Genomic DNA, 26,567 nt, shown 5'->3' on the forward strand with positions numbered 1-26,567 from the left:
TGTTTTGACTGCTACAGTACTGTTGATTGGTTTTTTGTTTTTTTTTACTGCATTAACTTATTTTTCTTACTCTCTACAGAACTACTGCTTTGCTTGATATACTGGGATAAGGCTGCCATCCTCTGGTGGAATTTTGATAACTGTTGTGCTGTAAGGAATTGTTAAATTCAAAGAAAAAGATCTATAGTCCTTTTATAAGGCTTTTTAGGAACACAGTTGTTTGTAGAAAATGTGTACTACAAGATAAATTTTATGGAGTTTGGTGAATACGGGACTGAGGAGAACTGATTGTCAGAAATATATTTAAATAAAAGTGTGGGTGGGGGAGAGATTCCTGTGTTTAAACAGATGTCCTGCTGGCAGGGTCCAACAGAAGACCATCAATAAAGATAAGAAGGATTTGCATCATGCATGCTTTGGCTTTTTCACATGTGCTTACATCTGTGAACCGAACATAGGCTGAGAGCGCAGTTTCCTCCCCATGTTTCTGTATACATAATTTATCTCCTTGGCCCTCCAGGAATTAATACTGGAGGTTTGCAGGAGTTTGGCACTACTGAGTTTTGGGTTTGAGATTCTTCTTATATGTGCAGAGGTAAACAGATTATCATATGTAGGTTTGTAACAGAGTGGGTTAAGTCTGGGTTTAATTGTGAACTCCGTTTTTTTTATTGTACCCTTCATGGTGTATTGTGACCGCGATTTGGTATCATGTGCTGAACATGCGCTTAAACTTATCCAAGGTTATTACGGTGTATTTCAATCACTTACCATGCCCAGGAGAGGGGTTTGACATCTCATTGAAGTAGGGCTGGGCATTTGACCTGTCTGAAAATAATTGATCAATTGACTGGTCACATATCAGTCAAATATTTTAAAATGTCAAAATGGTTGAATATTTTATAGCAGTAATTTTATTAGAAGAGTAACAATAATAACAACAAAGAGTAAGACTTCATGGTCTTCAATAGGCTTTGCGTTATAGAGACTTATGCCTAATTACAAAAATCAGGTTACTTAACTGAGTTATGTTAACTCAGAAATACGTGAAACTTTCTACTAACAATAGGAAACAGAAAGTCTGATACTAGTTCATTCAGACCTGTGTTCCATCTAGTCAAGGTACTTAAGAAAAAGTTGCAGACAAACTTGCATAAAACAGATGTGGGATAATCTGCCCTCTACATTATGTCTCCTCCTAATCCCAATAATTACTTAAGTATAAAATAGAAGATTGGTTTACTTCCTGAAGTTTGAGGTTTAATATTGCTTCCACAATTTTTTAACAAAAAGAAAAGGAGTACTTGTGGCACCTTAGAGACTAAGACATTTATTTGAGCATAAGCTTTCGTGAGCTACAGGTCACTTCATCGGATATTCCTGTAATCCATGTAAATGTCAATTTTCTAATTAAACTTCCTTGATAAACTTTGGGCCTCCCAGCATCTTCTAGTAATGAGTTCCACATATTAATTATGCCTTATGAGAAAAAAGTATTTCCTTTTATGGGTTTTGAATTTGCCACCTTTGAATTTCTTTGAATGTCCCCTTGTTCTTGTGTTGTGAAACAGGGAGAAAAGAAGCCACTTCAGTGTACCATTCATTATAATATATGGGGCTGGTAGCACCACCTATTATTAAGGCTGCCTAACACATCTCATTATAGGACCCTGGTTTCAGTTGCTTCTAACATTGCAAAATTTTAACTGCTTGGGCTGAAATATCCCGTGCTGGGTGTCTGCCTCAAGCTGATTTATTTATTTATTCATTCATACATTTATTTATTTATTTATTTTCAGCTAAAACATTCTGCTGTTTCAGATAATGACAATAGGGAAAAAATCATTGTTTTGCCAGTGTTAGAGTGACCTTTTATTTCAAAAGCTATAGTACTCCCATATTTTGAGCAGGGACTTGAAATTTGATGGATGGGCACCCTTTTAGTCAGGCATGTGCTCTCTGCCATCCCTGTGAAAATCTACTCTGATTTTCCCAAGTTGTGAGCCTTAAAAATCAGAGTTAGTGCATGCTCAGCAAAGACTTTTGTAGAGTTTAACAACTAAAATCTCTGAAGATTCTGTCTTCACTGGACGTGCTCCAGCCCAGGGCTGAGCAGAGCTTGCCCTGTATTTGCAGTTCTGGATTGCTGTGGGACGTTCAAGGGCTGGGTCTGGGAACTGGAACTGAAAGCAGGGAAACACTTTCTTCTGTGATATAAATACCTCTTCTGCTGGGCCCAGGCAGCATGGAGGACATAGCTGCCTGATTCTTATCCAGAGGGGACAAGGGACAGGGGAAGTAGATTAGAACAAATAGCCTGGGACTGGAAGCTGGTGTGGGGGATGGAAAATGGGAGTTGGCTTGTGGGGGAGACGGGCTGTGATCTGAGGAGGATAGTGAGATCCTATGAACTGGGGGTGCAGGGAGACTGAGATTTGATGAGGAGCTGGGGGTTGGAAATGAGGGCTGCCTCGGCAAAGTGACAGGAACTTGGAACCAGTGGAGCAAGGGGGAATGGAGTTGGAAAGGAGCAGGGTGAAGAAGAAGAAAAAACAGTGGAGGTGAGAACTGGGATTTTCTGGGCAAGCAGACTGGGATGAGGATCCAGGGGTAAGGAAGAGAGAGAACCCTGACAGAGGCAAGTTGGAGGGGATTGGTCAGAAGAGGTCAAGCTGCGGGGGAGCAGGGAAATAGGCAGAAAAGTCTGTGCCTACTAACCACACCCTCCCTCCATAACCTAGAATGGAACCCAAGATTCCTGAATTTCACACTTCCTCTGCTGAGAGATATTATATGTGTAACCCACACGGAAAGTGTCTCATCGCACTTTAGTGCTGATCCACATAGAAGATGACAACATAGTACTATCAAAAAGAAAAGGAGTACTTGTGGCACCTTAGAGACTAACCAATTTATTTGAGCATGAGCTTTCGTGAGCTACAGCTCACTTCATCAGATGTTGCATGAGCTGTAGCTCACGAAAGCTCATGCTCAAATAAATTGGTTAGTCTCTAAGGTGCCACAAGTACTCCTTTTCTTTTTGCGAATACAGACTAACACGGCTGTTACTCTGAAACCTGTCATAGTACTATCAGTTACTTAGGGAGCTCAAGTGGCAGCAGTCCACGAGGATGAACCGTGTGGGTGTCAATATGATGCCACATGATGGAATTTGGTTTTTTTAGTTTGCTTTTTTAACAGCCTAGGAAATTGCACACAAAAGCTATGTTGAAAGAACATTATTAAAGTTGCAAAGTCAAACTTTCAATGTTAGGAAATGCTAGAATTAAAGTTGTCTGTGCAACCTTAATACAGTCCCTTTATGTGTATGCATTATGATACAAATGTTTAATTACCTAATCACATGCTATTTTTTAAATTTAAGTCTTTTGTTATGTGCCTGATGCATTTGGTGAAATTCTGCTGCCTGGGTTTTGCAGGTCAGACTAAACTGATCATAATGGTCAAATGTCTTTGTCAGAGTTCCCTCCCCACTCTGAACTCTAGGGTACAGATGTGGGGACCCACGTGAAAGACCCCCCTAAGCTTATTTCTACCAGCTTAGGTTAAAAACTTCCCCAAGGCACAAATCCTTCCTTGTCCTTGGATGGGTACTGCTGCCACCACCAAGTGAGTTAGACAAAGATTCAGGAAAAGGACCACTTGGAGTTCCTGTTTCCCTAAAATATCCCCCGAAGCCCCTTCACCCCCTTTTCTGGGGAGGCTTGAGAATAATCTACCAACAAAATAGGTAAACCAGATTCTTAAAAAACAGAACTTTATTATAAAGAAAAAAAAGTAAAAGAAGCACCTCTGTAAAATCAGGATGGAAGGTAACTTTACAGCGTAATCAGATTTAAAACCTAGAGGATTTCCCTCTAGGCAAAACTTCAAAGTTACAAAAAAAGAGGGATAAACCTCCCTCTTAGCACAGGGAAAATTCACAAGCTAAAAACAAACGATAATCTAATGTGCCTTGCCTTATTTACTTACTCTTTTTGCAATATTGAGACTCATTTTAGGATGATTTTATGAGAAGTTTTCTGACCTGATGCTTCTCTGCTTCCCCAGAGAACACACAAAAGCAAAGAACACAGAACAAAGCTCCCCACCTCCTGGATTTGAAAGTATCTTCTTTCCCCATTGGTCCTTTTGGTCAGGTGCCAGCCAGGTAATTTGAGCTTCTTAACCCCTTACAGGTAAGGAGGAATTCTACGCTACCCTTAGCTGTATGGTGATGACAGTCTTAAGCACCATCACCTTGTGGTAGTTGGAAAGAGAATAATATACATAAGAGATCAGTCCCACCTAAACTCTTAGCTACTTGTTATCTTTCACACTTGTATCTTAAATAGTTATCATTCCTGTAAGTCCTTTATATGAGTAGCCTTGGTTGTGTTCATGTAGGAAGGGTTGATGAAATCACTAAACCTCTGGTGGCCCCTAATAGGAGAGAGCTAAGGGGAAGGAAGGAGAAGGCCTGATTTCTCCTCCTGCTTCTGCCACTCTGCCCCCCACTCCAGTTCCTTATTTCTGCCCTTATCCCTACCAACACTGGCTCCTTCAAAGCATCTCTTAAAGGCGATGAGTTGGCTATTCCCGTACTCCTCATAGCACTTGACTGGTTTGTCACTCATGGAAAACAGCATTTTTACTTGGAGCAGAGTGCACAACAGCTGGGAGTGGTGTGGAAAGGCTAAGTGCTGAAACAGCACCTACAAATCCTTTGTCAGCACTACACCTAACAGCACCCACCAATTTCACCACTCTCAACAGCAGCTGCCACTTCTACTATCCCAAGCCCAACAGGACCTACTGCCAGAAATTCCTACCCATTACTTTTCGCTGAAAACTAGCCAGAGTTTCTTGTTTTGACTCATATTCCACAAACTTTTCTGATCTAAGAAATTGTGCTGAGTGGAGAATGTTTAGAAGACTTTATCTAAAGACTTTTAGAGAACAAAGTGAATAATCTTTTAGAATATCATCTCAGAGAAAAAAGTAAGAGGAAGAGGGCAGTTGCATTTCCTTGCAGTATTGTTTGCATACAGTACCTCTCTTCATCACTTTCCACTAGAACTTCAAATAAAGGGAAAACATAACTTGGTGATTTAGTAAAAGAAAATGTAGTATTAAATTATCTTCAGTGTGTGCAGAACTGGAACAAAGACTAATACAAGGAAAGCCTAAAAAGTGCTATAAGAGTTTACTTTGAGATACCTTCAGAAATTATACCTATCAATGTTTATAATTGTGTACTGGGAGTATGTTGCAAAAATAGTACTTAAAAAATAATAAACTAAGTGGTAAGTGTTGTTGTATATGTTATCAATATTCCACTAAGACAGGAATAAAATAACTTGGGTTCAATCCAACATTTTTATTAAAAGACTTGCATTTCAGGGTAATCTTTAAGTTCATTTAATTTATGATGAATATGAGTAACAAATATACACTAAATAGATATATAAAATATCCATTTTATACAGTACTGTTGGTATTGCATATTCTGCATGTTATCCAACATAAGCGGTTATGTCAATTACATTTACATTATACACTGCGTATATTCAGCAATGTTGGAGTATTTTTAGATCATTAATTATTATTAATGTCATAAAATGTAAAAGAATCATATTTAAAATAAAGAACATGATTACAGTTTATATATATAAAATGTTACTATTTTTGTGCTTCCCTACAGAGATTTTAATAACAGCTCCTAATAAGCTTGAAGCATATGGTAAATTTTGAATGCTGCCTTTTAGTATTCAGAGAGCATACAGTTATGTTGGTAGCAAAACACTGATAGACATTTTATGGTTAAGAGTTGCAGGAATAAATACTAAAAAGTTAGGAGTTTTAAGGTCTTAATTCTCAGGTATCAAACCCAGATTGATTTCACTAAAAAAACTAAATATAATCTGGTTTAGTGACATTAGAAGAACTAAACCAACATCAGATTTGAAATACCATACCTTTTTAATTGCTCTTAGCCAATTAATTTTACCAGTGAAAAATCTGACACACTATATCTGATATATTTTGTTTGCAATTTTTTATGCATTCTATGTACACTTTTTAAAATAAAATATTTTCAGTACTGAAAAAGTCATTATAGAAATTTTTTTTTTTTTACTTAATGCTTTTCATTGCTTCTGTATTGGGCAAAAAAACAACTGAGTAGATTTAAGTAAACAATTTAAAATCTGTAATAGGAAACATCAAAGTACAGTTTCCAGTTCTGTTTCCAAGAGTCCTCCTTTCCTTGAAAATCAAGGTTATTGCATAATTTACTCAAAAACATAAGTTTAACATTATAAAATAAAACAAAGGACTGCTATGGTATATTGTGTTTCTAATTTACAATCTCTAAATTAGTGTAGATATTTTGTAAACTGGTTAAAGGGTGTAAAATTGCCCCTTTACAGCAGGTTTCAAGTATTGTAAAACCAGCAATATAACATGTCTATTTAAAGATAGTTTTGGAATGTGCAAACGTCTGTGTCACTGTCAGTAATTCCCAAGCTGCACGCTATTTCTGCCTAAAATACAACGGAACGTTGCAGGTTGAACTTCCCAGTATTTCACAGGGTTGTTGAATAAGCTAATGCCACTGTATAATGTCTTCTTCGTGCTTCCTCCTGTTGGACAGAAATCATTTACTCCCACTTTTGCAATATTATTAGAGTGAAGGAAGACAACCTGTAGGAATAAGAAAAAGAAAAATATGTGATAACATCTAGTAGGTAAAGTGGGGGAAAAACATGCTGATGCAGTCACTGACAAAAAAATTATGATTTGGATTTTCTGTAGAGCAGTTGGATGTACACCCCTATAACAGGGATGGCCAACCTGAGTCTGACAAGGAGCCAGAATTTACCATTGTACATTGCCAAAGAGCCACACTAATACGTCAGCAGCCCCCCATCAGCACTTCCCGCTCCCTCCCCGCACCTCCCAATCAGCTGTTTCATGCCTTGCAGGAGGCTCTGCGGGGGAGGGAGCAGGAGGAGTGAGGACATGGCAGGCTCAAGGGAGGGCGCGGGAAGGGGTGGAGTGGGAGCAGGGCCTGTGGCAGAGCCAGGGGTTGAGCAGCAAGCACCCCCCGACACACTGGAAAGTTGGCGCCTTTAGCTCCAGCTCCGGAGTCTGTGCCTATACAAGGAGCCGCATATTAACTTCTGAAGAGCTGCGTGTGGCTCCGGAGCCACAGGTTGGCCACCCCTGCCCTATAATATCAAGAGTTGAAAGTCAGATGGTAATAGGTCACCAGAAGGGGATTTTTCCATTGTTTTGCAAAATTGTCAGATTTAATTTATTATCCTGTTATCACAGTGCTTTGACTATATGCGTAACATACCAATATACACTTTCCTTTAACATGTGCATTCACTCGTGTGTGTATTGTATTAACTGTAAACAGTGTAGAGACTTAGGCCAGGTCTACACTAGCAAAAGTATAGCTATATCAGCAAACCCTCTTAATATAAACACAGCTTATACTGGCAAATAAGTGTGTTTGATGGAATAGCTTATGCCGGCTCAGCAAAAGAAATAAGAAATTCCAGTAAAACCACTTCTATGCTGGTATAACTGGATCTACAATCGGGCTTTTGCCAGTATAGTAATGTCACAAAAAATACCACCTCTCCCATAGTTTCTAGTGTAGACCTGGCCTTAGGCCTAAATTTGTTTCTCACAATACTAGCTTGAGTAGCTAGCCTGGTCCTGAAGAATTTCACAGGAGTAAGTTGAAGGTAGCCTTGCCCCCGCAGGACTGAAGTTATTTAAAACACACTACTTGAACTGAAAGGCCTTAAGCGAACTCTGTGATACTAGCATTCCCTAAAGGCATCTCCCCAAGCTCTGCGCTCTGTGCCAAGGTGTACGTCAGCTGAATAGTTGATCCACATGTACCTCTCCATCTAAACCTCCTAGGCAGTGGAAGTACTTTGGAAATTTTACTTGTATTGGGAAACTCCATATTCATGGAGGTGAGAGCATTTGTTTTGACATTTCTGAAACAAAATGTTTGGTTTTTTTCAGTTTGAAATATCTTTCTGTTTCAAATTTCCTTTGTTTTTTTTTTTAATAAAAACCATAAAAATGTTCAAAATGAAAATATTTCATTTTGAAATGTCAGTATAAAAGTTTTGTTTGACCTAAAATTATTTTTTTGACTTTTCAATTCACCAGAAATTGTGAAAAGTTTTGGTTTTGGTTCAACTTGAAACTATTTTTTTCTTGGCTTTTCAGAATTGCCAGCAAACCAAAAAAATTATTTATATAGATCTGTATGAGCTTATATGATCTTATATGATCTGTATGTGGTGAGTTATTCTGCAATAAGAAAAGGAGGACTTGTAGCGCCTTAGAGACTAACAAATTTATTTGAGCATAAGCTTTCATGAGCTACAGCTCACTTCATCGGATACTTTTCTTTTTGCGGATACAGACTAACATGACAGCTACTCTGTATTCTGGAATAGTTATTCCTGATTAACTATTTCCTATTAATTGCCTGTGTGGATACTCTTGTTCCAGAATAAAAGTGGCTTATTTCAAATTAGCATAAAAGAGGGCTAAGTTAATTCAAAATACGGAACTCTTATTTCAGGATAAGAATATCCACACAGGGAGTTAATCAGGAATAGCTATTCCACTATAAATTCACACCCTACCTTAATCTAAATGAACTTCTCATTTTAATACCATGAAAGCTCAAACATTTCAGATAGTCTTCATTACTTGAGCAACATATAGTGCATGAGCGAGGTTCATGAAATTTTCTACAGTGCTTTGCTGCATTAAGGAACAACAAATCCAACTCAGCAATATAACTATAGTGTCATCTAATGTGCCACTTAGATGCCAGCATTTATAGGATGGCAAAATGGTTAATATAGAGTGAAGATGTGCAGCTTCTCTTAATGTAACATATTTGGGCATATGCATGTGTTACATTTTCCTTAAAAAGTAAGCTTTTATTCACAGTAGATAAAAATAAATTTATCTTACTAGAGCTAATATTGTATTAATTTCAGCAACATCTGCCGTTTTATTAACTAACACTTAAAAATGCATAGCTTGTATATACATTAGAGAGCATAATCTTAAGCAACATGTTCTAAAATGGTATTCATAATTGTATTATAGTGATGATTTAATAAAACAGGAAATATATGTCAGTATTCATGGACAAAAATCAGGATAGATAAAAATTGATTTAATTTAAAGAGCAGATTTTTTATTTGAATTTAAATTAATTTTTCTTTAAAAACTCTTTAAAATTAAATTTTATTTTATGACAGCCTACGTACATGCTTGCTACCAAAGTTTTACAGAAAGTCAAATGACTGAATTGGGGAAAGTCACTGACTAAGCACCTGGAATCAGAGTTTAAGTGTCGAACCAGAGTTTAAGTGTTCAGTCAGCTTTTGAGTGCTGTTTAGCCTCTTTTGCATATGGAAAGAGAATATTTTCTTCATTCCAGTTTATTCGACTAGTTCATTTCAGCAACTAGTTCATTCAAAGTTAAGAAACCGATTCGGAACTGAAAATGCAGGATAGCTTATTTTCCTCTTCCAATCTAAGAATAAAAACTAGATGTGAGTGGATGAGATCTATTGGTTGCAAATCAACATATTTTAATTGTTGTCAATCAATTAGGTTAAACCTTTCCTCAGAAAAAGAAAAAATGATTAAAATTGGTGATTTAAGTTCCTTTGATTTAAATCAATCTACCCTGCAAAAAACTTTAACACACAGTTAACCTTGTTCCTTTCCAGAACATTTAGTACAGTGACACTCAAAATTTTGAAAACCACGAAATGAAGAGTTAATCTGGCTAACCGATGGGTCTCAAAAAATGTATTTGTAAACTGGGAATCATCATGTAATCATTTGTAAACTGGGAATGCATGTATTTTCTAGATGGGTCCCAAAGGGATTGGTTCTTGGCCTTACTCTATTTAACATTTTAATTAATGACCTGGAAGAAAACAAAATCGTCAGTGATATAGTTGGCAAATTACACAAGAACTGGGAGAGTGGTAAATAATGAAGAGGACAAGTGAATGATACAGAATAATCTGGATCACCTGGTAAACTAGGTGCAAGCAAACAGTATGTGTTTTAATATTTTAATTGTTGTCAATCAATTAGGTTAAATCTTTCCTCAGAAAAAGAAAAAATGATTAAAATTGGTGATTTAAGTTCCTTTGATTTAAATCAATCTACCCTGCAAAAAACTTTAACACACAGTTAACCTTGTTCCTTTCCAGAACATTTAGTACAGTGACATCTAGGAACAAAGAATGAAGGCCATGCTTAGACAATGGTGGACTCTATCCTGGGAAACAATGACTCCGGAAAAGATTTGGGGTTCATGGTAGGTAATCAGCTGAATATAAGCTCTCTGAATATAAGCTGGATTACTGTGTCCAGTTGTGGTGTCCTCAATTCAAGGATCCAGAGTAGCAGCCGTATTAGTCTGTATTCGCAAAAAGAAATCCGATGAAATGAGTTGTAGCTCACGAAAGCTTATGCTCAAATAAATTTCTTAGTCTCTAAGGTGCCACAAGTACTCCTTTTCTTTTTGTCAATTCAAGGATGTTGATAAATTGAGGAGGGTTCAGAGAAGAGCCCAGGAGCATGATTAAAGGATTAGAAAACATGTTTTAAAGTGATAAACTCAAGGAGCTCAATATACTTAGTAGGGTTGTCAAGCGATTAAAAAAATTAGTCATGCTTAATCACTCAATTTTAAAAATTAGTTTTGTGATTAATCGCACTGTTAAACAATAACAGAATACCATTTATTTAAATATTTGTGGATGTTTTCTACATTTTCAAATATATTGATTTCAATTACAACACAGAATACAAAGTGTACAGTGCTCACTTTATATTTATTTTTGATTACAAGTATTTGCATTGTAAAAAAACAAAACAAATAGCATTTTTCAATTCACCAAATACAAGTACTGTAAGGCAATCTCTTTATCATGAAAGTTGAACTCACAAATATAGAATTATGTACAAAGAAAACTGCATTCATTAATAGAACAATATAAAATTTTAGAGCCTGCAAGTCCACTCAGTCCTACTTATTGTTCAGCCCATCACTCAGACAAACAAGGTTGGTTACATTTGCAGGAGATAATGCTGCCTGCTTCTTGTTTACAATGTCACCTTAAAGTGAGAACAGATGTTCTCATGGCACTGTTGTAGCCGGTGTCTCAAGATATTTACATGCCAAATGCACTAAAAATTCGTATGTCCCTTCATGCTTCAACCACCATTCCAGGGGACATGCGTCCATGCTGATGATGGTTCTGCTTGATAATGATCCAAAGCAGAGTAGAACGACAGATGTTCATTTTCATCATCATGAGTCAGATGCCCCCAGCAGACAGTTGATTTTCTTTTCTGGTGGTTCAGGTTCTGTAGTTTCCACAATGGAGTGTTGCTCTTTTAAGACTTCTGAAAGCATGCTCCACACCTCGTCCCTCTCAGATTTTGGAAGGCACTTCAGATTCTTAAAACTTGTGTCAAGTGCTGTAGCTATCTTTAGAAATCTCACATTGATACCTTCTTTGCGTTTTGTGAAATTTGTAGTGAAAGTGTTCTTAAAATGAACAATATGCTGGGTCATCATCGGAGACTGCTATAACATGAAATAGATGGCAGAGCAGGGGATATACAATTCTCCCCCAAGGACTTCAGTCACAATTTAATTAATACTTTTTTTTTTAACGAGCTTCATCAGCATGGAAGCATGTCCTCTGGAAGGTGGCCAAAGCATGAAGGGGCATACAAATGTTTAGCATATCTGGCAAGTAAATATCTTGCAATGCCAGCTACAAAAGTGCCATGCAAATGCCTCTTCTCACTTTCTGATGACATTGTAAATAAGAAGAGGGCAGCATTATCTCCTGTAAATGTAAACAAACTTGTTTGTCTTAGCGATTGGCTGAAAAAGAACTGAGGACTGTGGAATTGTAGGCTCTGAAGTTTTACATTATTTTGTTTTTGAGTACAGTTACGTAAAAAAAATCTACATTTGTAAATTGTACTTTCACAACAAAGAGATTGCACTACAGTTCTTGTATGAGGTGAATTGAAAAATACTATTTCTTTTGTTTATCATTTTTACAGTGCAAATATTTGTAATAAAATAATATACAGTTTGATTTCAATTACAACACAGAATACAATATATATGAAAATGTAGAAAAACATCCAAAATATTTAATAAATTTCAAGTGGTATTCTATTGTTTAACAGTGCGATTAAAACTGTGATTAATCGTGATAAATTTTTTTGATTTAATCGCATGAGTTAACTGCGATTAATCAACAGTCCTAATACTTAGCTTAACAAAAAGAAGAGAAGGTGTAAAGGGGGTCTACAAACCCCATCCTGAGCATAATCGGGGGGTGGGAGGGGGAGCAGTAAAGTCTGTCCTGTTTACAAGCAAGCAGGTTGATCACAACTCCATACAGCTGCCAGAGTGGCATATCATGGAGGCAGGCACTGACAGCTGCAACCAATGGAGGAAACAAGGCCTGCTATAAATGGGAGAGTACAGGGAAGGAAAAGGAGACAGAAAGGCCTGGACAGCAAAGTAGCAACAGCCCTGCACCAGACTTTCCTCCAAGAAATCTGCCAGGAGACTGAAAAGCCAAAAGGTGAAGGACTAACAGGCTTTATGGGAGGTGAGGGTCCAGGAACTGACTTGACTGAGAGCAAACTAAGGAGGGTCAGTCAGGAGAAGCTGACACCCCTCGAGAGATCACCCCAAGAGGTGATGACAGAAGGTTAAGGGATGACTTGATTACAGTCTATACGAACCTACATGGGGAACAGATATTTAATAATGGGATTGTCAATCTAGCTGAGAAAAGTGTAACATGATTCAATGGCTGGAAGCCGAAGCTAAACAAATTAAGACTGGAAATAAGGTGTAAATTTTTAACAATGAGACTAATTAACTATTTGAACAACTTACCAAGGGTCGTAGTGGATCACTGACAATTTTAAAATCAAAGTTGGCTATTATTCTAAAAGATATGTTTTAGGACTTATATTGGGGAAGTTCAATGGTCTGTGTTATACAGGAGATCAGACTAGATGATCACAATAGTCCTTTCTGACCCTGGAATCTAAGAGTCTATGGAAAGGTATTTCAACCTTAAATTTCTTACAACCAGGAAATACAGAGTTGAGATGCACAGAAACAAAACCTTAACTCTGCCCCTATAGGATTGGCAATAGCCATTAGAAATTATCTGCATGCAATCCAGCTGTGAGGTGTTGCTGTTTGAATACTGGAGGATTTAGTTGGAGCAGCTTGGTCGAACTGCCATTATGGTGTATGAGGAGATCTGAGAGGGCCATGGTTCTGAGCGCCCCCCATTTGTGAAATGAAAGAAAAGAGTTGGATATATATCTTGAGGGATCCAGTATTCCTTAATCCAAAATAGAGTTATATAGGTTATGTTAATAGTGGTACACAGGAGTCTTCATGCCCTGGGGGTTGTCAGCAGTGATGTATGATACGAGAGTGGGCTGTGGGTTTAATGATGGGTAAGTGAAAGTATAGTGTTAGATGGAATCCTGTGGATGAGAGCAAAAGGATTGTACAAAGAGTTCAGGGAGTTGCAGAATATATCATGCTTGGGTATTTTTCTGGGGAGTAGGTTTAGCAAGTGTGTGAGAAACAAATGTAGGTAGCCTTTAAGTACAACTCACTTAAATACAAGTTTTGCCTTAGTAAAGCGAAGGCATTATTCTCTGTGCTACCTTTGTCATGTGCTCTACTCTCTGAATGATGTACAGTATCTGAAAAGGCAGAATGTTATTACATGTGTTATGGGCATATTGGATCATTGCTCAAAGAGGGCAGGGTTAAAGTTGTGTTGGCATGTACTTGACCTCTGTATTTCCTGGTTTTCAGAAGTTTAAGTCTGAAATACCTTAACTCTTCATTTCCTGGTTTTCAGAGGGTTGGGTGTCAATAAACTCAACTTTTTGGAAGGGCATGAGATATCACAAGGGAATCTTAACTGTGCATTAAGTTTCTTGTCAGTGAATTTCCTACTTTTTTCAACAGAAAGAGAAATGTTTATTTTAGTAGTTAGTGGTCATTTAGGTAGTTGTAGCATCATATACATTTGCAGCTGATGTGGAATTGTGGCTAGGAAATAATAATATTAATAATACCACCTAACTCTTAAATAACACACTATACATAATTATCCTTATTTTACAGATGGGGAAATGGAGACCGAGAGAGGTTATTGACTTGCCCAGATCACCTAACAGGCCTGTGGCAGACCCAGGAATAATCTTAATCAAGTGGTCTCTCCACTAGGCAGCATGGTTGCTATGTGATTCCTAAGTATTCCTCCTCCCTTCTGTATACTTGGTAATAACAGAATGGGGATATTGGTCATGGTTTGAAAGATTTGCAGTGTGTAGTTGCTGAGATGGTCTGTGAGAAAAATCACAGCCAAAACCTTGATATTTTTATTACATGGTAGTTATTGTAACTTTAAGCATGTGAGAAAAGACTGGTGTTTTTCTTTCTCCACTCCACTCCATCACCATTCCCTGCAACGTGGTCCCTCCACCCAATTTACCCAGATCACCCTCCCCTTCCCATCCTAATAAGTCACGAGCACTTTAGAAGACATGAACACATAAAAAGTTGCTCTGCTGCTGCATATGTTACATTCACAAACCAAGGATGATTTTAAAACTGAGGTTTGTTAAAGTTACTATCCTAAAAAACAGACAAACGCAGCTTTCACAAGTCCCACAGAAGCTCAGTCTCACCGGAGCACTCCAACAACCTTCCTGCAATCAATTTCTGATCCCAATTTGTTTCTTTTTTTCTTTACAGCAGAGCTCCAAATCTTTAAAGGGTCAGGGCACAACCTTAAAGGTATAGCGGGCCAATAATTATAACTCTCACAGTAAATATGATACTGACATTCTCTTATGAGTTCTGCATGTACACATATCACAGGCAGCAGCTTACTGGAGGGTTGCATGCTAACTTGGTTATATAGCCTGAGCTGTGCACTTTGCCAGGCCCTAAGCCCCCACTACAAGGTCCTCAGCCAGACTCTCTGTCCCTGCTTTGGCCAGGATTATCCCAGCCATGCCCATGGTCCACCCAGTTTGGCCCCATCTTCAAGCTAGGGCACCCAGATTCCAGCTCTGTGGGGGATAAGAAGAGGGGATCATACACTCCCTGAGGGTTAGCCCCCCCAAATCCTAGTACATGCACAGAATAGAAGGAAGGAGATTCAGATCTGCCCCAGAAGGGCACGCCTGGATGTAGCCCAGGTACAACGGCCACAACATGTTCTCCTGAGCCACCATACTTCTGTGAAAAGTGGCTGGCCAGAAATTTTCTTACATATTCTGTCTGCACATGCACAATATAATCAGTCTGAGTTAGGCTCATGAATCACGAGAGTTAGGCTTGAGCCTATCAATAGTTTAGCTCTTTGTTGAATAATGTTTTTAATACTGCTTCCCCAGAGGAGTAGTGGGAGCCACTTGCTGGGGTAAATATTCAGTGATTGAGACACTTTGGAAAATGATCAGACCCATGGTTTGACCACCAGTGTGCTCAAAAAAGTTGGTGAAATTTGCCAGGCTGAAGAAATGCTGGGTTTTTTTGTGGGGGAGGGCTTTATCTCATGACCCCCTTGGTCAAATGGCCCCAAATTTGGATCACTAACCCTACCCCAGACCCCCATGAGCACACCAAATTTCAAGTGATCCAATAAGAATGCCGTTCTTAGAGCACTTAGAAGAGTCATCCTTTATACTGAACAGGTTTATCCACCCTAATTAGACTGGGTCTGGCACTCCCCGGTACTGTGTATATCTGGGTTCTCTGCTAACAGCAGTACATTTACACCATATGACATATTGCTCTAACAGCTCTGCCTGATGAGCAGATTTGGCTCATTCCTGATTTTATTTTTGTTCAAGTTTCTGGTAAACATGGCCTAAATTTAACACACAGCCTTAACAAGGGAAATAAAAAAATCAGCAGTCTGAGGTATCTGACTTACTATACTTTTTTTTTTTTTTTTTTAAAGTAATGCTAGTGATAATTTTACAGCCTTAATATGTCATGCTAGCTATCAGGGCTACAAACAAATACTCTGTACTGTTGGTAAACTTAGATTACTGGCTTGGCAGTAGAATAAAGTAATAGACATGGCAGATTGTGAAATATTAGACCTTAAAGTTACATTATTCTGATTACCATGCTGCTTTTCTCTTCCAATTTATGCAATATTGTATTGCATATGAAAGCATTTTGGATTCTGATTACTGTTCTAACCTTGGTGTGTTTCTAAATACCAAACCTTAAACCTGCATCATTCATTTCACCTTGATTTCTCCCGCTACACTTCAGTTTCAACTTGATTTTAATAGATAATCTTATAAATTTGTAGGTTTGCAGATCAATATTTTTCAACATGGGAATGAAAATATTTCAGTCCCAGCCTGTGTGTGTGTACAAACCTCTGTTACAAATTGACTTATTACCTATTTGCCCTGTTTTGGGGGGCCATTGGTCAATTGGCTTCCTAGATATTACTTTACCACACAAAATACCTTTTGGCTGTTTTTTCTTTGCAGAGAATTGCTTGTATTGAGTGATTCTGTTACTTGTACTTGGTTATCCCTTCAAACACATACATTATTTCCCATTTTTCAGTTTACTCATGGAAGAATTCTGGGCCAAAAAATTAAAAATTGGAACCAAAAAAAAATTTTGGAAAATTCTGCATATTTTATTTGTCAAAATAATACAATATAATCATGCCAGTTACAATTATTTTGGTAATTTATTTCAAAATATCTGTCAGCAAGTATGTCTGTAACAGTATGGACCAAAAGGAAAAAAAAGAAAGATTTTTTGTTTTGTTTTGACAAATAGATTCCTTACGAGGCATATTATACAGAACTTTGTATAATTCGTTTAAATTACAATACAGTACTGTATTTCCTGCACCTGTGAGAAGCAGTGCAAAGACTTGGGGCAGTCAGGGGTAGTGGAAGAGCTGAGTGTGAGAGAAGGAGCCTAGGACTGAACCTGAAGGGTGTTAGGTGTGGGTGGGAGGTTTTTCTTTGGATGTGGGCGTGGGATTGTCAGGGTGTTGAGAAGCCTACCCGATGCGGACCCTGACTGTCCCCAAGCCTCTCCCATTCAGTCAGGTACATCTGCCCCTGTCCCCTTACCCCTCATTTCCATGGGTCTCTGCAGCCCCCATCCCCATGCTCAACACTGTCACCCCATTAGCTCCTGAGCCCATGCTCCAGTCTGTCCCCCCACTAGCCATTCTGAACCCCAGTGTATGACCCCCTGCAGCAGCCCTGTGTGCCCCACTCTGTCCTAACCTGGCTCCACAGGCAGGGTGCTGGGGGAATTCTGCAACATTGGGCATAGAATTTTGTGTATTCCAGCATAAAAAACATTTTGCCTGAGAAATGCTGCAGTTCCACCTTTTTCCCACCAGAGGCCACTGAGGCGCCAGAACAGCCAGCTGTTTTCATGCTAGCTGTTCTAGCGCCACAGCGGCCTCTGGTGGGCAAAAGTCGGAACTGCAGCATTTCCTCTGCAAAATGTTTTTTATGCGGGACAATACAAAATTATGCGAGACAAATGAATTTTGCATGTCGGCAGATGCGCAGAATTCCCCCAGGAGTATCTGTTGTAAGAACAGTATCCAAGATACATAATTGTTAGAGTAATTATGTTCCCTAAGCAGCATAACAAAATAAAAAGAAAACCATCTGTAGTAGTATATTACCTGCAGATATTTCAGATCAGGTAGTCCAGAAGGAACCTTTTTCAGTTTGTTGTTTTCTAGATGTATTTCTCGTACATTTGGTATACTGGAAAAACTTCCATTTTCCACATCTTTGATTTTATTGTTTCCCAGTCCCAGCCTAGAAATAAAACAAGAAAACTTAACTGCTGATACATGGTGATTTATAGCAGCGTTGCTGAGCGTCCTTTTCAATCAAGTTTTGTATACAGGAGAAAACTAAAAATCAGAAAAGGAAAAAATGTTAATTTTGATATAAAATAAATCAGCATTGCTTTATGGAACTAATCTGGAACAGAACATTTGCCCAATTTAGCTTCACTTAAAGGGCTATTGTACATTAGTTATTTGGTCAATTGTGCAATAGTTATTCTATAAGGAGCAAACATTAAAACAAAACAAAAATCAGAAGTATTTGTATAAATAAATCATACTCTTTAAACAGATAGTATACCCAATCAATACATTTATGCACAATGAAAAATAATATTTTTGTATTGTTATAATATAGACACAGTAGCAGGAAAAATTAAAATTTTTATATAACGAAATTTAATCATTTTCAGCTTCGTGTAACTCTTCATATACCTCACTTTTATTTTCTACTTTCAGATTTCCTCTTCACATAAATTGTCACTCACACTTTAACTTAGTCTAAGACAGTGACTAGCTGCAGGGCTAAAAATATTATTTCAAAATGTTAAGGGGCCAAAATTGAGGAAGGGAAGATTATGTAAAGCTCTCTTCACTCCTCTCTGTTCTAGTTGCTTTCACTGAATTAGAAGCCTTGCAACCAGCTCCCAGTTTAGGTTTCTAAGAGCAAATTCTAGATTCAAAGTTACTCAGCCACTTTTTCAGAGAACCAGCTGGGCCTTGGAGAGGGACTTTCCTACTTATACTCTCCTGCCCTTTTCCCATGCACTCTCTGCTGGGTGCCCTAGTTCCTCCTGCACTAGATACTGCTTTTTCCTCTTTCCCCCCCCTTGTGAAGAACTGCATGACTCCAGTCAGCTCTCCACTTTCTCAGTACCTTTCTCCCCACCTCTTAAAGAAGCAGAAGCTCAGAACTGCGTTATTCTTCACTAGCCCTCCCCTTTCTGCGTGGGGAAAAGAGTACCAGGAATCATATTATGATGAATCTGCTGAGCAGAAATGTGACAGTAAAAAGGAATATGATGAGTCTGCTGCTGCTTTTTCCCCACACTGCTCGGGGGGCAATAGATCTCCAGCAGAGGAGGATAATTGTGTCAGTTAGGAGACAGTTGGGAAAAGTGATCATGGAGGCAGGGTATGTGCAGATCTGGGAGGAGGCCATGTGAAGTTAGTTGGTGGAGTAGATTGAACCAGCCAGGTATTTAGAGCCTCTAGAGCCTGAGCACCTGAAGCACTTAGAGTACTTGCCTGAACCTGGTATCTCTTGGCATGCTCCTAGGCACTCTGTCAAGACAAAGACTGGTGTACCAAACATCACTCCAAAAGCAAATTTCAAATTTTCTTCTATCGTGTTTTCCCTCAACAGTCACATTAAAGAGCCCTTAGGGCCACAAGTTGGACATCACTGTTCTAGTGTAATTACAAAATTAATGTTTTAAGCTATTTCACCATACAGTACCTGATCCCAAAAATGGTTGCCAAAAGTGATGGAGAAAATCCTGGAAATTTTGACGTTCCACCAAGTAGTGCTTCTTGGAGGAATCATTCTACATATTGCATTTTACCTTTGAAGATCTTTGTACCGAATAAAATCCTCAAGTTCAACTGCAGTAATTTTGTTGTCATCTAGATGAAGCTCTAGTAAAGAGGATGGTAGCCCTAAAGGGAAGAAAAATCAATGTAATTTAATTGGTTAAAATATTTATATTTATTAAATTCTCAACTACTTCCTCCCTTTTATTTTGGGGAGGGTTGGAAAGGTGCTGGATAGGACTGGTTTGATGTCCGGATCAAAAAATATTCAGCAGATATAAATGTATGTTATGTTTTTGATTTTTCTAGACTTCTTCATTTGTGGTTTAAATCGATAGGGTTTGTTTTTCAAAAGAATTGTCAACCTGAATATTTGTTTTTTCTCCTTGAAATTTTATAATCAACAATAAATGGACATTGACTAATTATTCATGGTCTGTTTTTAAAATAAATTAATATATTATTCTTACCCTAGATTAGTTAAATGTTCTGGTAAATTGATTAGATATTTTTATAAGTATTTTAATTATAGTGTCCAATACCTTTAGATTTCTGCTGTCTTTCTTTTTAATTATTGTTGTTGGATTTTTGTTTATATGGTCAAACTCTTCCACCTTCACTGATGTTGAGTAATACTTTATTTACTCCATGAATAATCTCACTGAAATCCATGTATCTACTTGTAAATAAGGGTGAAAGAATCAGGCCTATAGATGGTACTGGATTGTGCTGCTGTTCAGGTTTGGGAATAACCTACAGATTCCCAGACCAGTGGAGAATCATGCCTAGCATGGATTAAATGTTTTATTAGGCACAATGGTGCAAGATCACATTTCACTCATAATCATAAGCCCAGGCGTAACTCAATATAGCAAGGACATGAAGAGTGGTTTTGGAGGAGTTTGTGTTTTGCCCATCTGAAAAGTTAAGTGCTCACAAAGAGGCATGATCAAGGAGGAATCATATCCAGTAATTGTCCTCTATGTCGAATCAAAAGCTTGGATTCTTAATGCTTCAACTTCTTGAGAAGCATCGCTGTTAACAGAAAAAAAAAATTAAAATTTGAATGGAAAGGAAGTATTATTTGGAAAGTTGATCATTATGTAGGTTACTTGGAAGAGGAATAAAAAAGAAAATAACTGTTATTTCAGATTGACTGACTAAGTATCTGTGGCAATTTTCAGTTACGACACTGGCTAATTCCCAGGTATTCTTAGACCTGCATGGTTCTTAAGCATTTGGGAGAAGCTGCCAGAGGAAAGTTAAAAGAGGGAGTTGCAATTTGTTGGGAGGCCTGGCCCAGTTCATTCTCTGGGCTATGCTGAATTGCCCCTCCTTGCTGTTGGTTGGTTTGTTACTGTTTCTGCTGCTTCGTGACCTTAATGAAGATGGCATGCACCATCTGGACAGAGTGGGACAGTGGGAGAAGTGAATTTCCTCAACCACTGAGAATAAGAGAGAGTGTCTACCAGTGCTCAGTAACAGCATTCCAAGGATGAAAAAGACAGAAGGGAAGGATGGGCAGCTGCTTGTGATGGAGAGAGAGGAACAAATTTAGAACCCATTGGATGGAAATAATTATTTTGAATATTGTAATGTTATACTACAGAAATTCAAAGAAAAATAATAGATATAAAATCAGGCTATTCAGGAGAACATTGATGTAGGGGGAAGATTCTTATTGTACGTAGCACACATCTGAAAGTTTTATAGATTATTCGGGCATATCCTTACTAGAAAAAAGAACCCATACCTTTGGGAACTGAGGTCAGTTTAGCTTCTGCAATTCTAATGTGATAGACTGTCACTCCTTCAAAAGAACCTGGTTCTATTCCATCATTGTCCAAAGGATTTGCACTCATTTCTGCCAAAGCAAGTGTTTTATAAGTAAACTAATACACATTGCACATTAATTCCAGTATGTCTAATTATACAGGATTTACTAAAAGCAACTCTGCTTTCACCTCACTTGTAATCATTATGACTGTTTTGGTAATTTGATTTGAAAAAAAAAAAAAACAAAAAAACATGGTTTACATGACTGAGTTTTAAAATTTCCATGCTATAATTCAGAGGAGATTGTCCTGGGATTATGCAGTTTGTGCATACTTCTTTTTAAATGGCAAATCAACCCTGCCCTCTCCCTGCCACCGAATTCTGCATTGCAAAACAGTCTGGAGCTCCATCAACCTCACTATGACCATGGATTATAATTGGAATTTTGAAGTGGCTCCCGTTGGCTATGCAGGAGCAGCTGGGTGCTACCCGTTGGCCTCTTTGGAGAGGTACATGTCTCTAACAGTTTTGCCTGAGTAAGGATTGCATGTTTTGACCTGCGGAGTTACCAAAACCTGACCCACTTAAAGATACAGTTAGGTAGATTTGAATTTCATTTATGTAAAGCAAATAAAAGATGCTTTAATTGATGATGGTGTGTCAAATTTTCCCTAATATAGATATCTTGCTTTAAAGAGGAACTTCTGTATAAGGAACATATGAACAGAAACTGCATGCAGGAAACAAAGTTTGCCAGTAAATATATATTCTTTGCTGCTACTTCAGATTTTGCATTTTTGAATCTGAGCCTTTTTTCCCCTGTCCTGAGTTAGCTTTTGTGTTTTCTCCTGTGGTGAAATCCATGGCATCATAATCAGTTGTCCATGAAATGTGACCTCTCAAATTCAGTGATCAACCTTCATAGAAAGAATAAGTAAAGAAGCTGAGCTGTGACGGAGCCAACTCATTTGAGGTTGTAGCTGAACCCAAGGTTTTGGCCAGCTGCCTCACAAGATCATTAATATTTGGATGTAGATGAATTTCATTCTGAATTTAGCTGTTTTTCAAGAACATGTAGCAATTTAGCATTTTCACCAACTTGTGTTAGTAAAATTGGCAAAATAACATTTTATTAATAAAGCTAATAAAACTTCTATAATATTTCCATAGTGATTTACGACCCCATTATGCAGTCACTCTGTATAGAACTCTCATGCTCTTGGAGTTGTGTATGTAGATTAGCTATGATGTCTGTACTGTATTTATTAGCACATTTGCCATATTGCTTAATGCAATCCTGAAATATTCTTGTCGACTGGTGACATGCAGTCATTTTAATACTGTTCCAATAAGACGGACTTACCCAAAACATGTAAAGCCTTCATTCCTTGAAATGCTTCCTTTTGTACTTTCTTAACCTTATTATCATGAATTCGTAGCTCTGCTAAAGATTTTGGCAGGTTTGCTGGGATCTCAGTTAACTGGTTATGGGACAAGTACAGCCGTCGCAACTTCTTTGTTGATTGAAAGGCTTTTGGGTGGATCTTAAATATTTTGTTGTTGTTCAAAGCCAGTGCCTAAGAAATATGTGAAAAGTAAGAAAACAGTATCTATATTGGATTTTTATGATCATGCATTTGTGAGGACATTGATAAATATTTTTAGTAATTACATATGCATTTTTTATGGAGTAGTAGAAATGTAGGGCTGGAAGGCACCTTGGTCTAGGTATACTTGGTCCTGCATCAGTGCAGGAGGCATCTAGCCTCCTGCACTGATGCAGGACCAAGTATACCTAGACCATCACTGTCAGATATTTGTCCAACTTGTTCTTAAAAACCTCCAATGACTGGGATTCCACAACCTCTCTTGAAAGCCTATCCCAAAGCATATCTACCCTTGCCGTTAGAAAGTTTTTTCTCATTTCTAACATAAACCTCCCTTGCTGAAGATTAAGCCCATTATTTCTTGTCCTACCTTTGGGTTAACAAGGAGACCAATTGATCATCATCCTCTTACCATTCTCTTTATAGCAGACCTTAACATATTTGAAGATGGTCAGCCTCTGCCCCATGTCTTCTTTTCCCAAAGCTAAACATGTCTAGTTTTTTTAACCCTTTCCTCATAGTCAAGTTTTCTAAACCTTTTATCATCTTTTGTTGCTCTCCTCTGGAGACTCTCCAGTTTGTCCACTTCTTTCTGAAAGTGTGGTGCCCAGAACTGGACACAGTACTCCAGCTGAGGCCTGACCAGTGCTGAGTAGAATGGGACAATTAACTCTCATGATTTAGATGCGACCCTCCTATTGGTACAACCTAGAATATTAGCCTTTTTTGCAGCTGCATCACGCTGTTGACTCACATTGAACTTGTGATTCTTCTATAACCTCCCCCCTCGATCCTTTCCTAGCTAGTTATTCCCCATTTTGTAGTTGTGCATTTGATTTTTGCTTCCTGTGTGTAATACTTTGCACTTGTCTTTATTGAATTTCATTTTGTTGTTTTCAGACCATCATCTAATTTGTCAAGGCTGTTTTGAATTCTAATCCTATCTTCCAAAGTGCTTGCAACGCCTCTCAGCTTGATGTCATCCACGGATTTTTATGGCATACTCTTCAACCCATTATCCAAGTCATTAGTGAAAATATTGAATAGAACAAGACACAGGACAGACCCTAGGTGGACTAGATGCGTCCACCTAGTTTGACAGTGAACCAATGAGAACTAATCTTTGAATATGATCTTTCAACCAGTTGTGCACCCCTTTAAAGTAATTATAGACCACATTTCCCTAGCTTGTTTATGAGAATGTCATGCATGTCCAAAGCCTTACTAAAATCAAAATATATCACAGCTACAGCTTTCCCCATCTACTAGGGCAGTAACCCTGTCAAAAAAGTAAACTATGTTGGTTTGGTATAATTTGTTCTTGACAGATCCACACTGGCTATTCTTTATGACCCTATTATCTACTAGGTGCTTACAAATTGATTGTTTAATGATTTGTTCCAATATCCTTCCAGGTATCAAAATTAGGTTGAGTGGTCTATAATTCCGCGGGTCCTCTTTGTTTCCCTTTTTAAAGACAGGTACTATGTTTGCCCTTCTCCAGTCCTTTGAGACCTCACTTGTCTCCATGTGTTCTTGAAGATAATTGCTAACTGTTCCAAAGTTGCTTCAGCTAGTTCCTTAAGTACCCCAGGTTGAATTTTATCAAGCCCTGATGTCTCGAATACATTTAACTTATCTAAATATTCTTTAACTTCCTTATTTTGGCTTGTGTTCCTTTCCCCTGGATATTAATATTAACTATGTTAATTATCTGGTTGTTATTAACCTTTTTAGTGAAGACTGAAGCCAAGTAGATATTAAACACCTCAGCCTTTTTGATGTCATCTGTTATTAGCTCTCCTTCCCTGCTGAGGCAGAGGATAACCTACATTTTCCTTGCTCCTCATGTATTTAAATAATGTCATCTTATTGCCTTTTATGTCCCTTGCTTGATGTAATTCATTTTGTGCCTTAGCCTTTCTGATTTTGTCCCTACATGGTTGCACTATTCTTTTGTACTCATCCTTAGCAATTTGTCCATGCTTTTTATAGGATTACTTTTTGATTTTCAGGTCATTAAAGAGTTCCTGATTTCTAATTTAACATACATACTGAGACTTGGAAATGAGAACTTATTTACTAATAATTGACTGCATAAATGCAGTAGCTTTTGTTTCCAATAGCTTTTGTTTTAAAACATCTTGCATGTTGTATGTTTTACTTAATCATAAAATCCATAAAAATTGAATTACTCAAAAAATGTACCGAGAACTTGAAGCTTCCACAAAAAGTAAGAGAAAAGTGCTGTTGGGATGCAGCAAAGATGAGTGATTGTGAGAGGGAAGCTAATCTCATATTCTCGTGATTGTTAAAGCAAGCTGTGCAACAAATATTTTGCTCCTTTTACTGACTGTTTACTGTTCAGTGTAGTAAGCAAAATGACATGTCTACTGATGGGAATAAATCGTATGATTTCTGCTTTTTTATATATTCATTGTTTCAGATATAACATACCAGTGATGCTGTAGTCACATTTTTGAAGGCCATGAGCCAATACAGCTAAATACAGTTGGGAAAGCCAAATAATGAGGAAAGAGTTAGATTTATTTTCTAACTGGCATCAAGAAGTGCTCGCCCCCATTTTGGACTGGCAGACTGTCTCCATCTAGATTTGTTTTGTTGTTTTATGTTAATTTTTTGTTTTTTATAAAACAAATATCCCAACTGAAATTGCTATCTTTCAACACCAGCTTTCAATTCCCCATGATTATTGTGGGACAAAAAGTGCCCTTGGTGGATGTGGGGAAAGGAGGATAGACATATTGTGAAAAGTCAAACAAAGAGGGAAACAGGCAGTATGTTAGAGAGATTTGAAGGTTAAATCGTGTGATGTACTGAGAGTCCTCTACTCATGTTTTAGTCAAAGGATGTTGAATGTGCTCAGCACCCTGCAAGAACTGAAAAAAGAGCAAGTAAATAAATTGTATGAGGTATAATATGGGAAAATTAGGAATTATGGAAAAGGGGAGGAATAAAATATTTTCTCCCCACTGTCATATCTCAGTCCTTTTCAAGACTTTTGTCTCTGTCTAAGTACTGCTACTGGAGAGGAGGTTGATGTATTCGAAATGGTTTATTAATGAAAATCTGCCCAGCCAGAATTAAAAGGAATGGGTAAATTGTATATAACAACAAAAACATTTCATTTGTCTTACTTTCCATTATCTTTGAACTCTGATGTACTTTAAATTATTTTCTGTTCATTTAAACAAATATCCCTCCTTTTGATAGGTCTCTTAATCTTGCTTTCTCTGTGCTCTTCTAGAAATCATTGCCTCACTAGTTGAGGGCCTGCCATGTGAGTATGATCGATACATTGTGTTACTTGAGATTATTTTGCACATAAGATTATACTTTTATATTTCAGTGTCATGACTGTTCATGTTTCTACTTTCCACTGCTTCAGAGAGTACTGTCAAAATGTTGTTACTCTCTGTGATGGGATCCCCGGGGTGCAGCCTAGGACTGTGGGACCACTGTGCCCCCTTAACTCTCTCCAGCCTGGGCTGTCTCTCACAATGCCTTGTTAGTGACCAGCATTAAACCCCTCCAGGTGCTGTTATCACTCAACACAACCACATGCAGAGACCCACACCCAGCTAGATTGCATGAATGCTCCCAGAGC

At 37.9% G+C, this 26,567-nt stretch overlaps 2 protein-coding genes across 2 annotated transcripts in view; one reads left to right on the top strand and one right to left on the bottom strand.

Moving 5' to 3' along the window:
* Window positions 1-26,567, top strand: part of CENPP (centromere protein P) — a 331,014-nt gene that overhangs the window by 136,227 nt on the left and 168,220 nt on the right. The window lies entirely within an intron of this gene.
* The window catches only part of ASPN (asporin), a 30,041-nt gene continuing 9,987 nt past the window's right edge, over window positions 6,514-26,567 (bottom strand). The window contains exons 3-7 of the mRNA XM_077823090.1: window positions 22,696-22,909; window positions 21,310-21,420; window positions 19,589-19,682; window positions 17,853-17,991; window positions 6,514-6,705 (exon numbers count right to left, since the gene is read on the bottom strand). Coding sequence (XP_077679216.1) covers window positions 6,514-6,705; window positions 17,853-17,991; window positions 19,589-19,682; window positions 21,310-21,420; window positions 22,696-22,909 — 750 coding nt within the window. The remainder of the gene's footprint in view (window positions 6,706-17,852; window positions 17,992-19,588; window positions 19,683-21,309; window positions 21,421-22,695; window positions 22,910-26,567) is intronic.

This window comes from Eretmochelys imbricata, chromosome 7, assembly GCF_965152235.1.
Source record: "Eretmochelys imbricata isolate rEreImb1 chromosome 7, rEreImb1.hap1, whole genome shotgun sequence".
Classification (NCBI taxonomy): domain Eukaryota; kingdom Metazoa; phylum Chordata; order Testudines; family Cheloniidae; genus Eretmochelys; species Eretmochelys imbricata.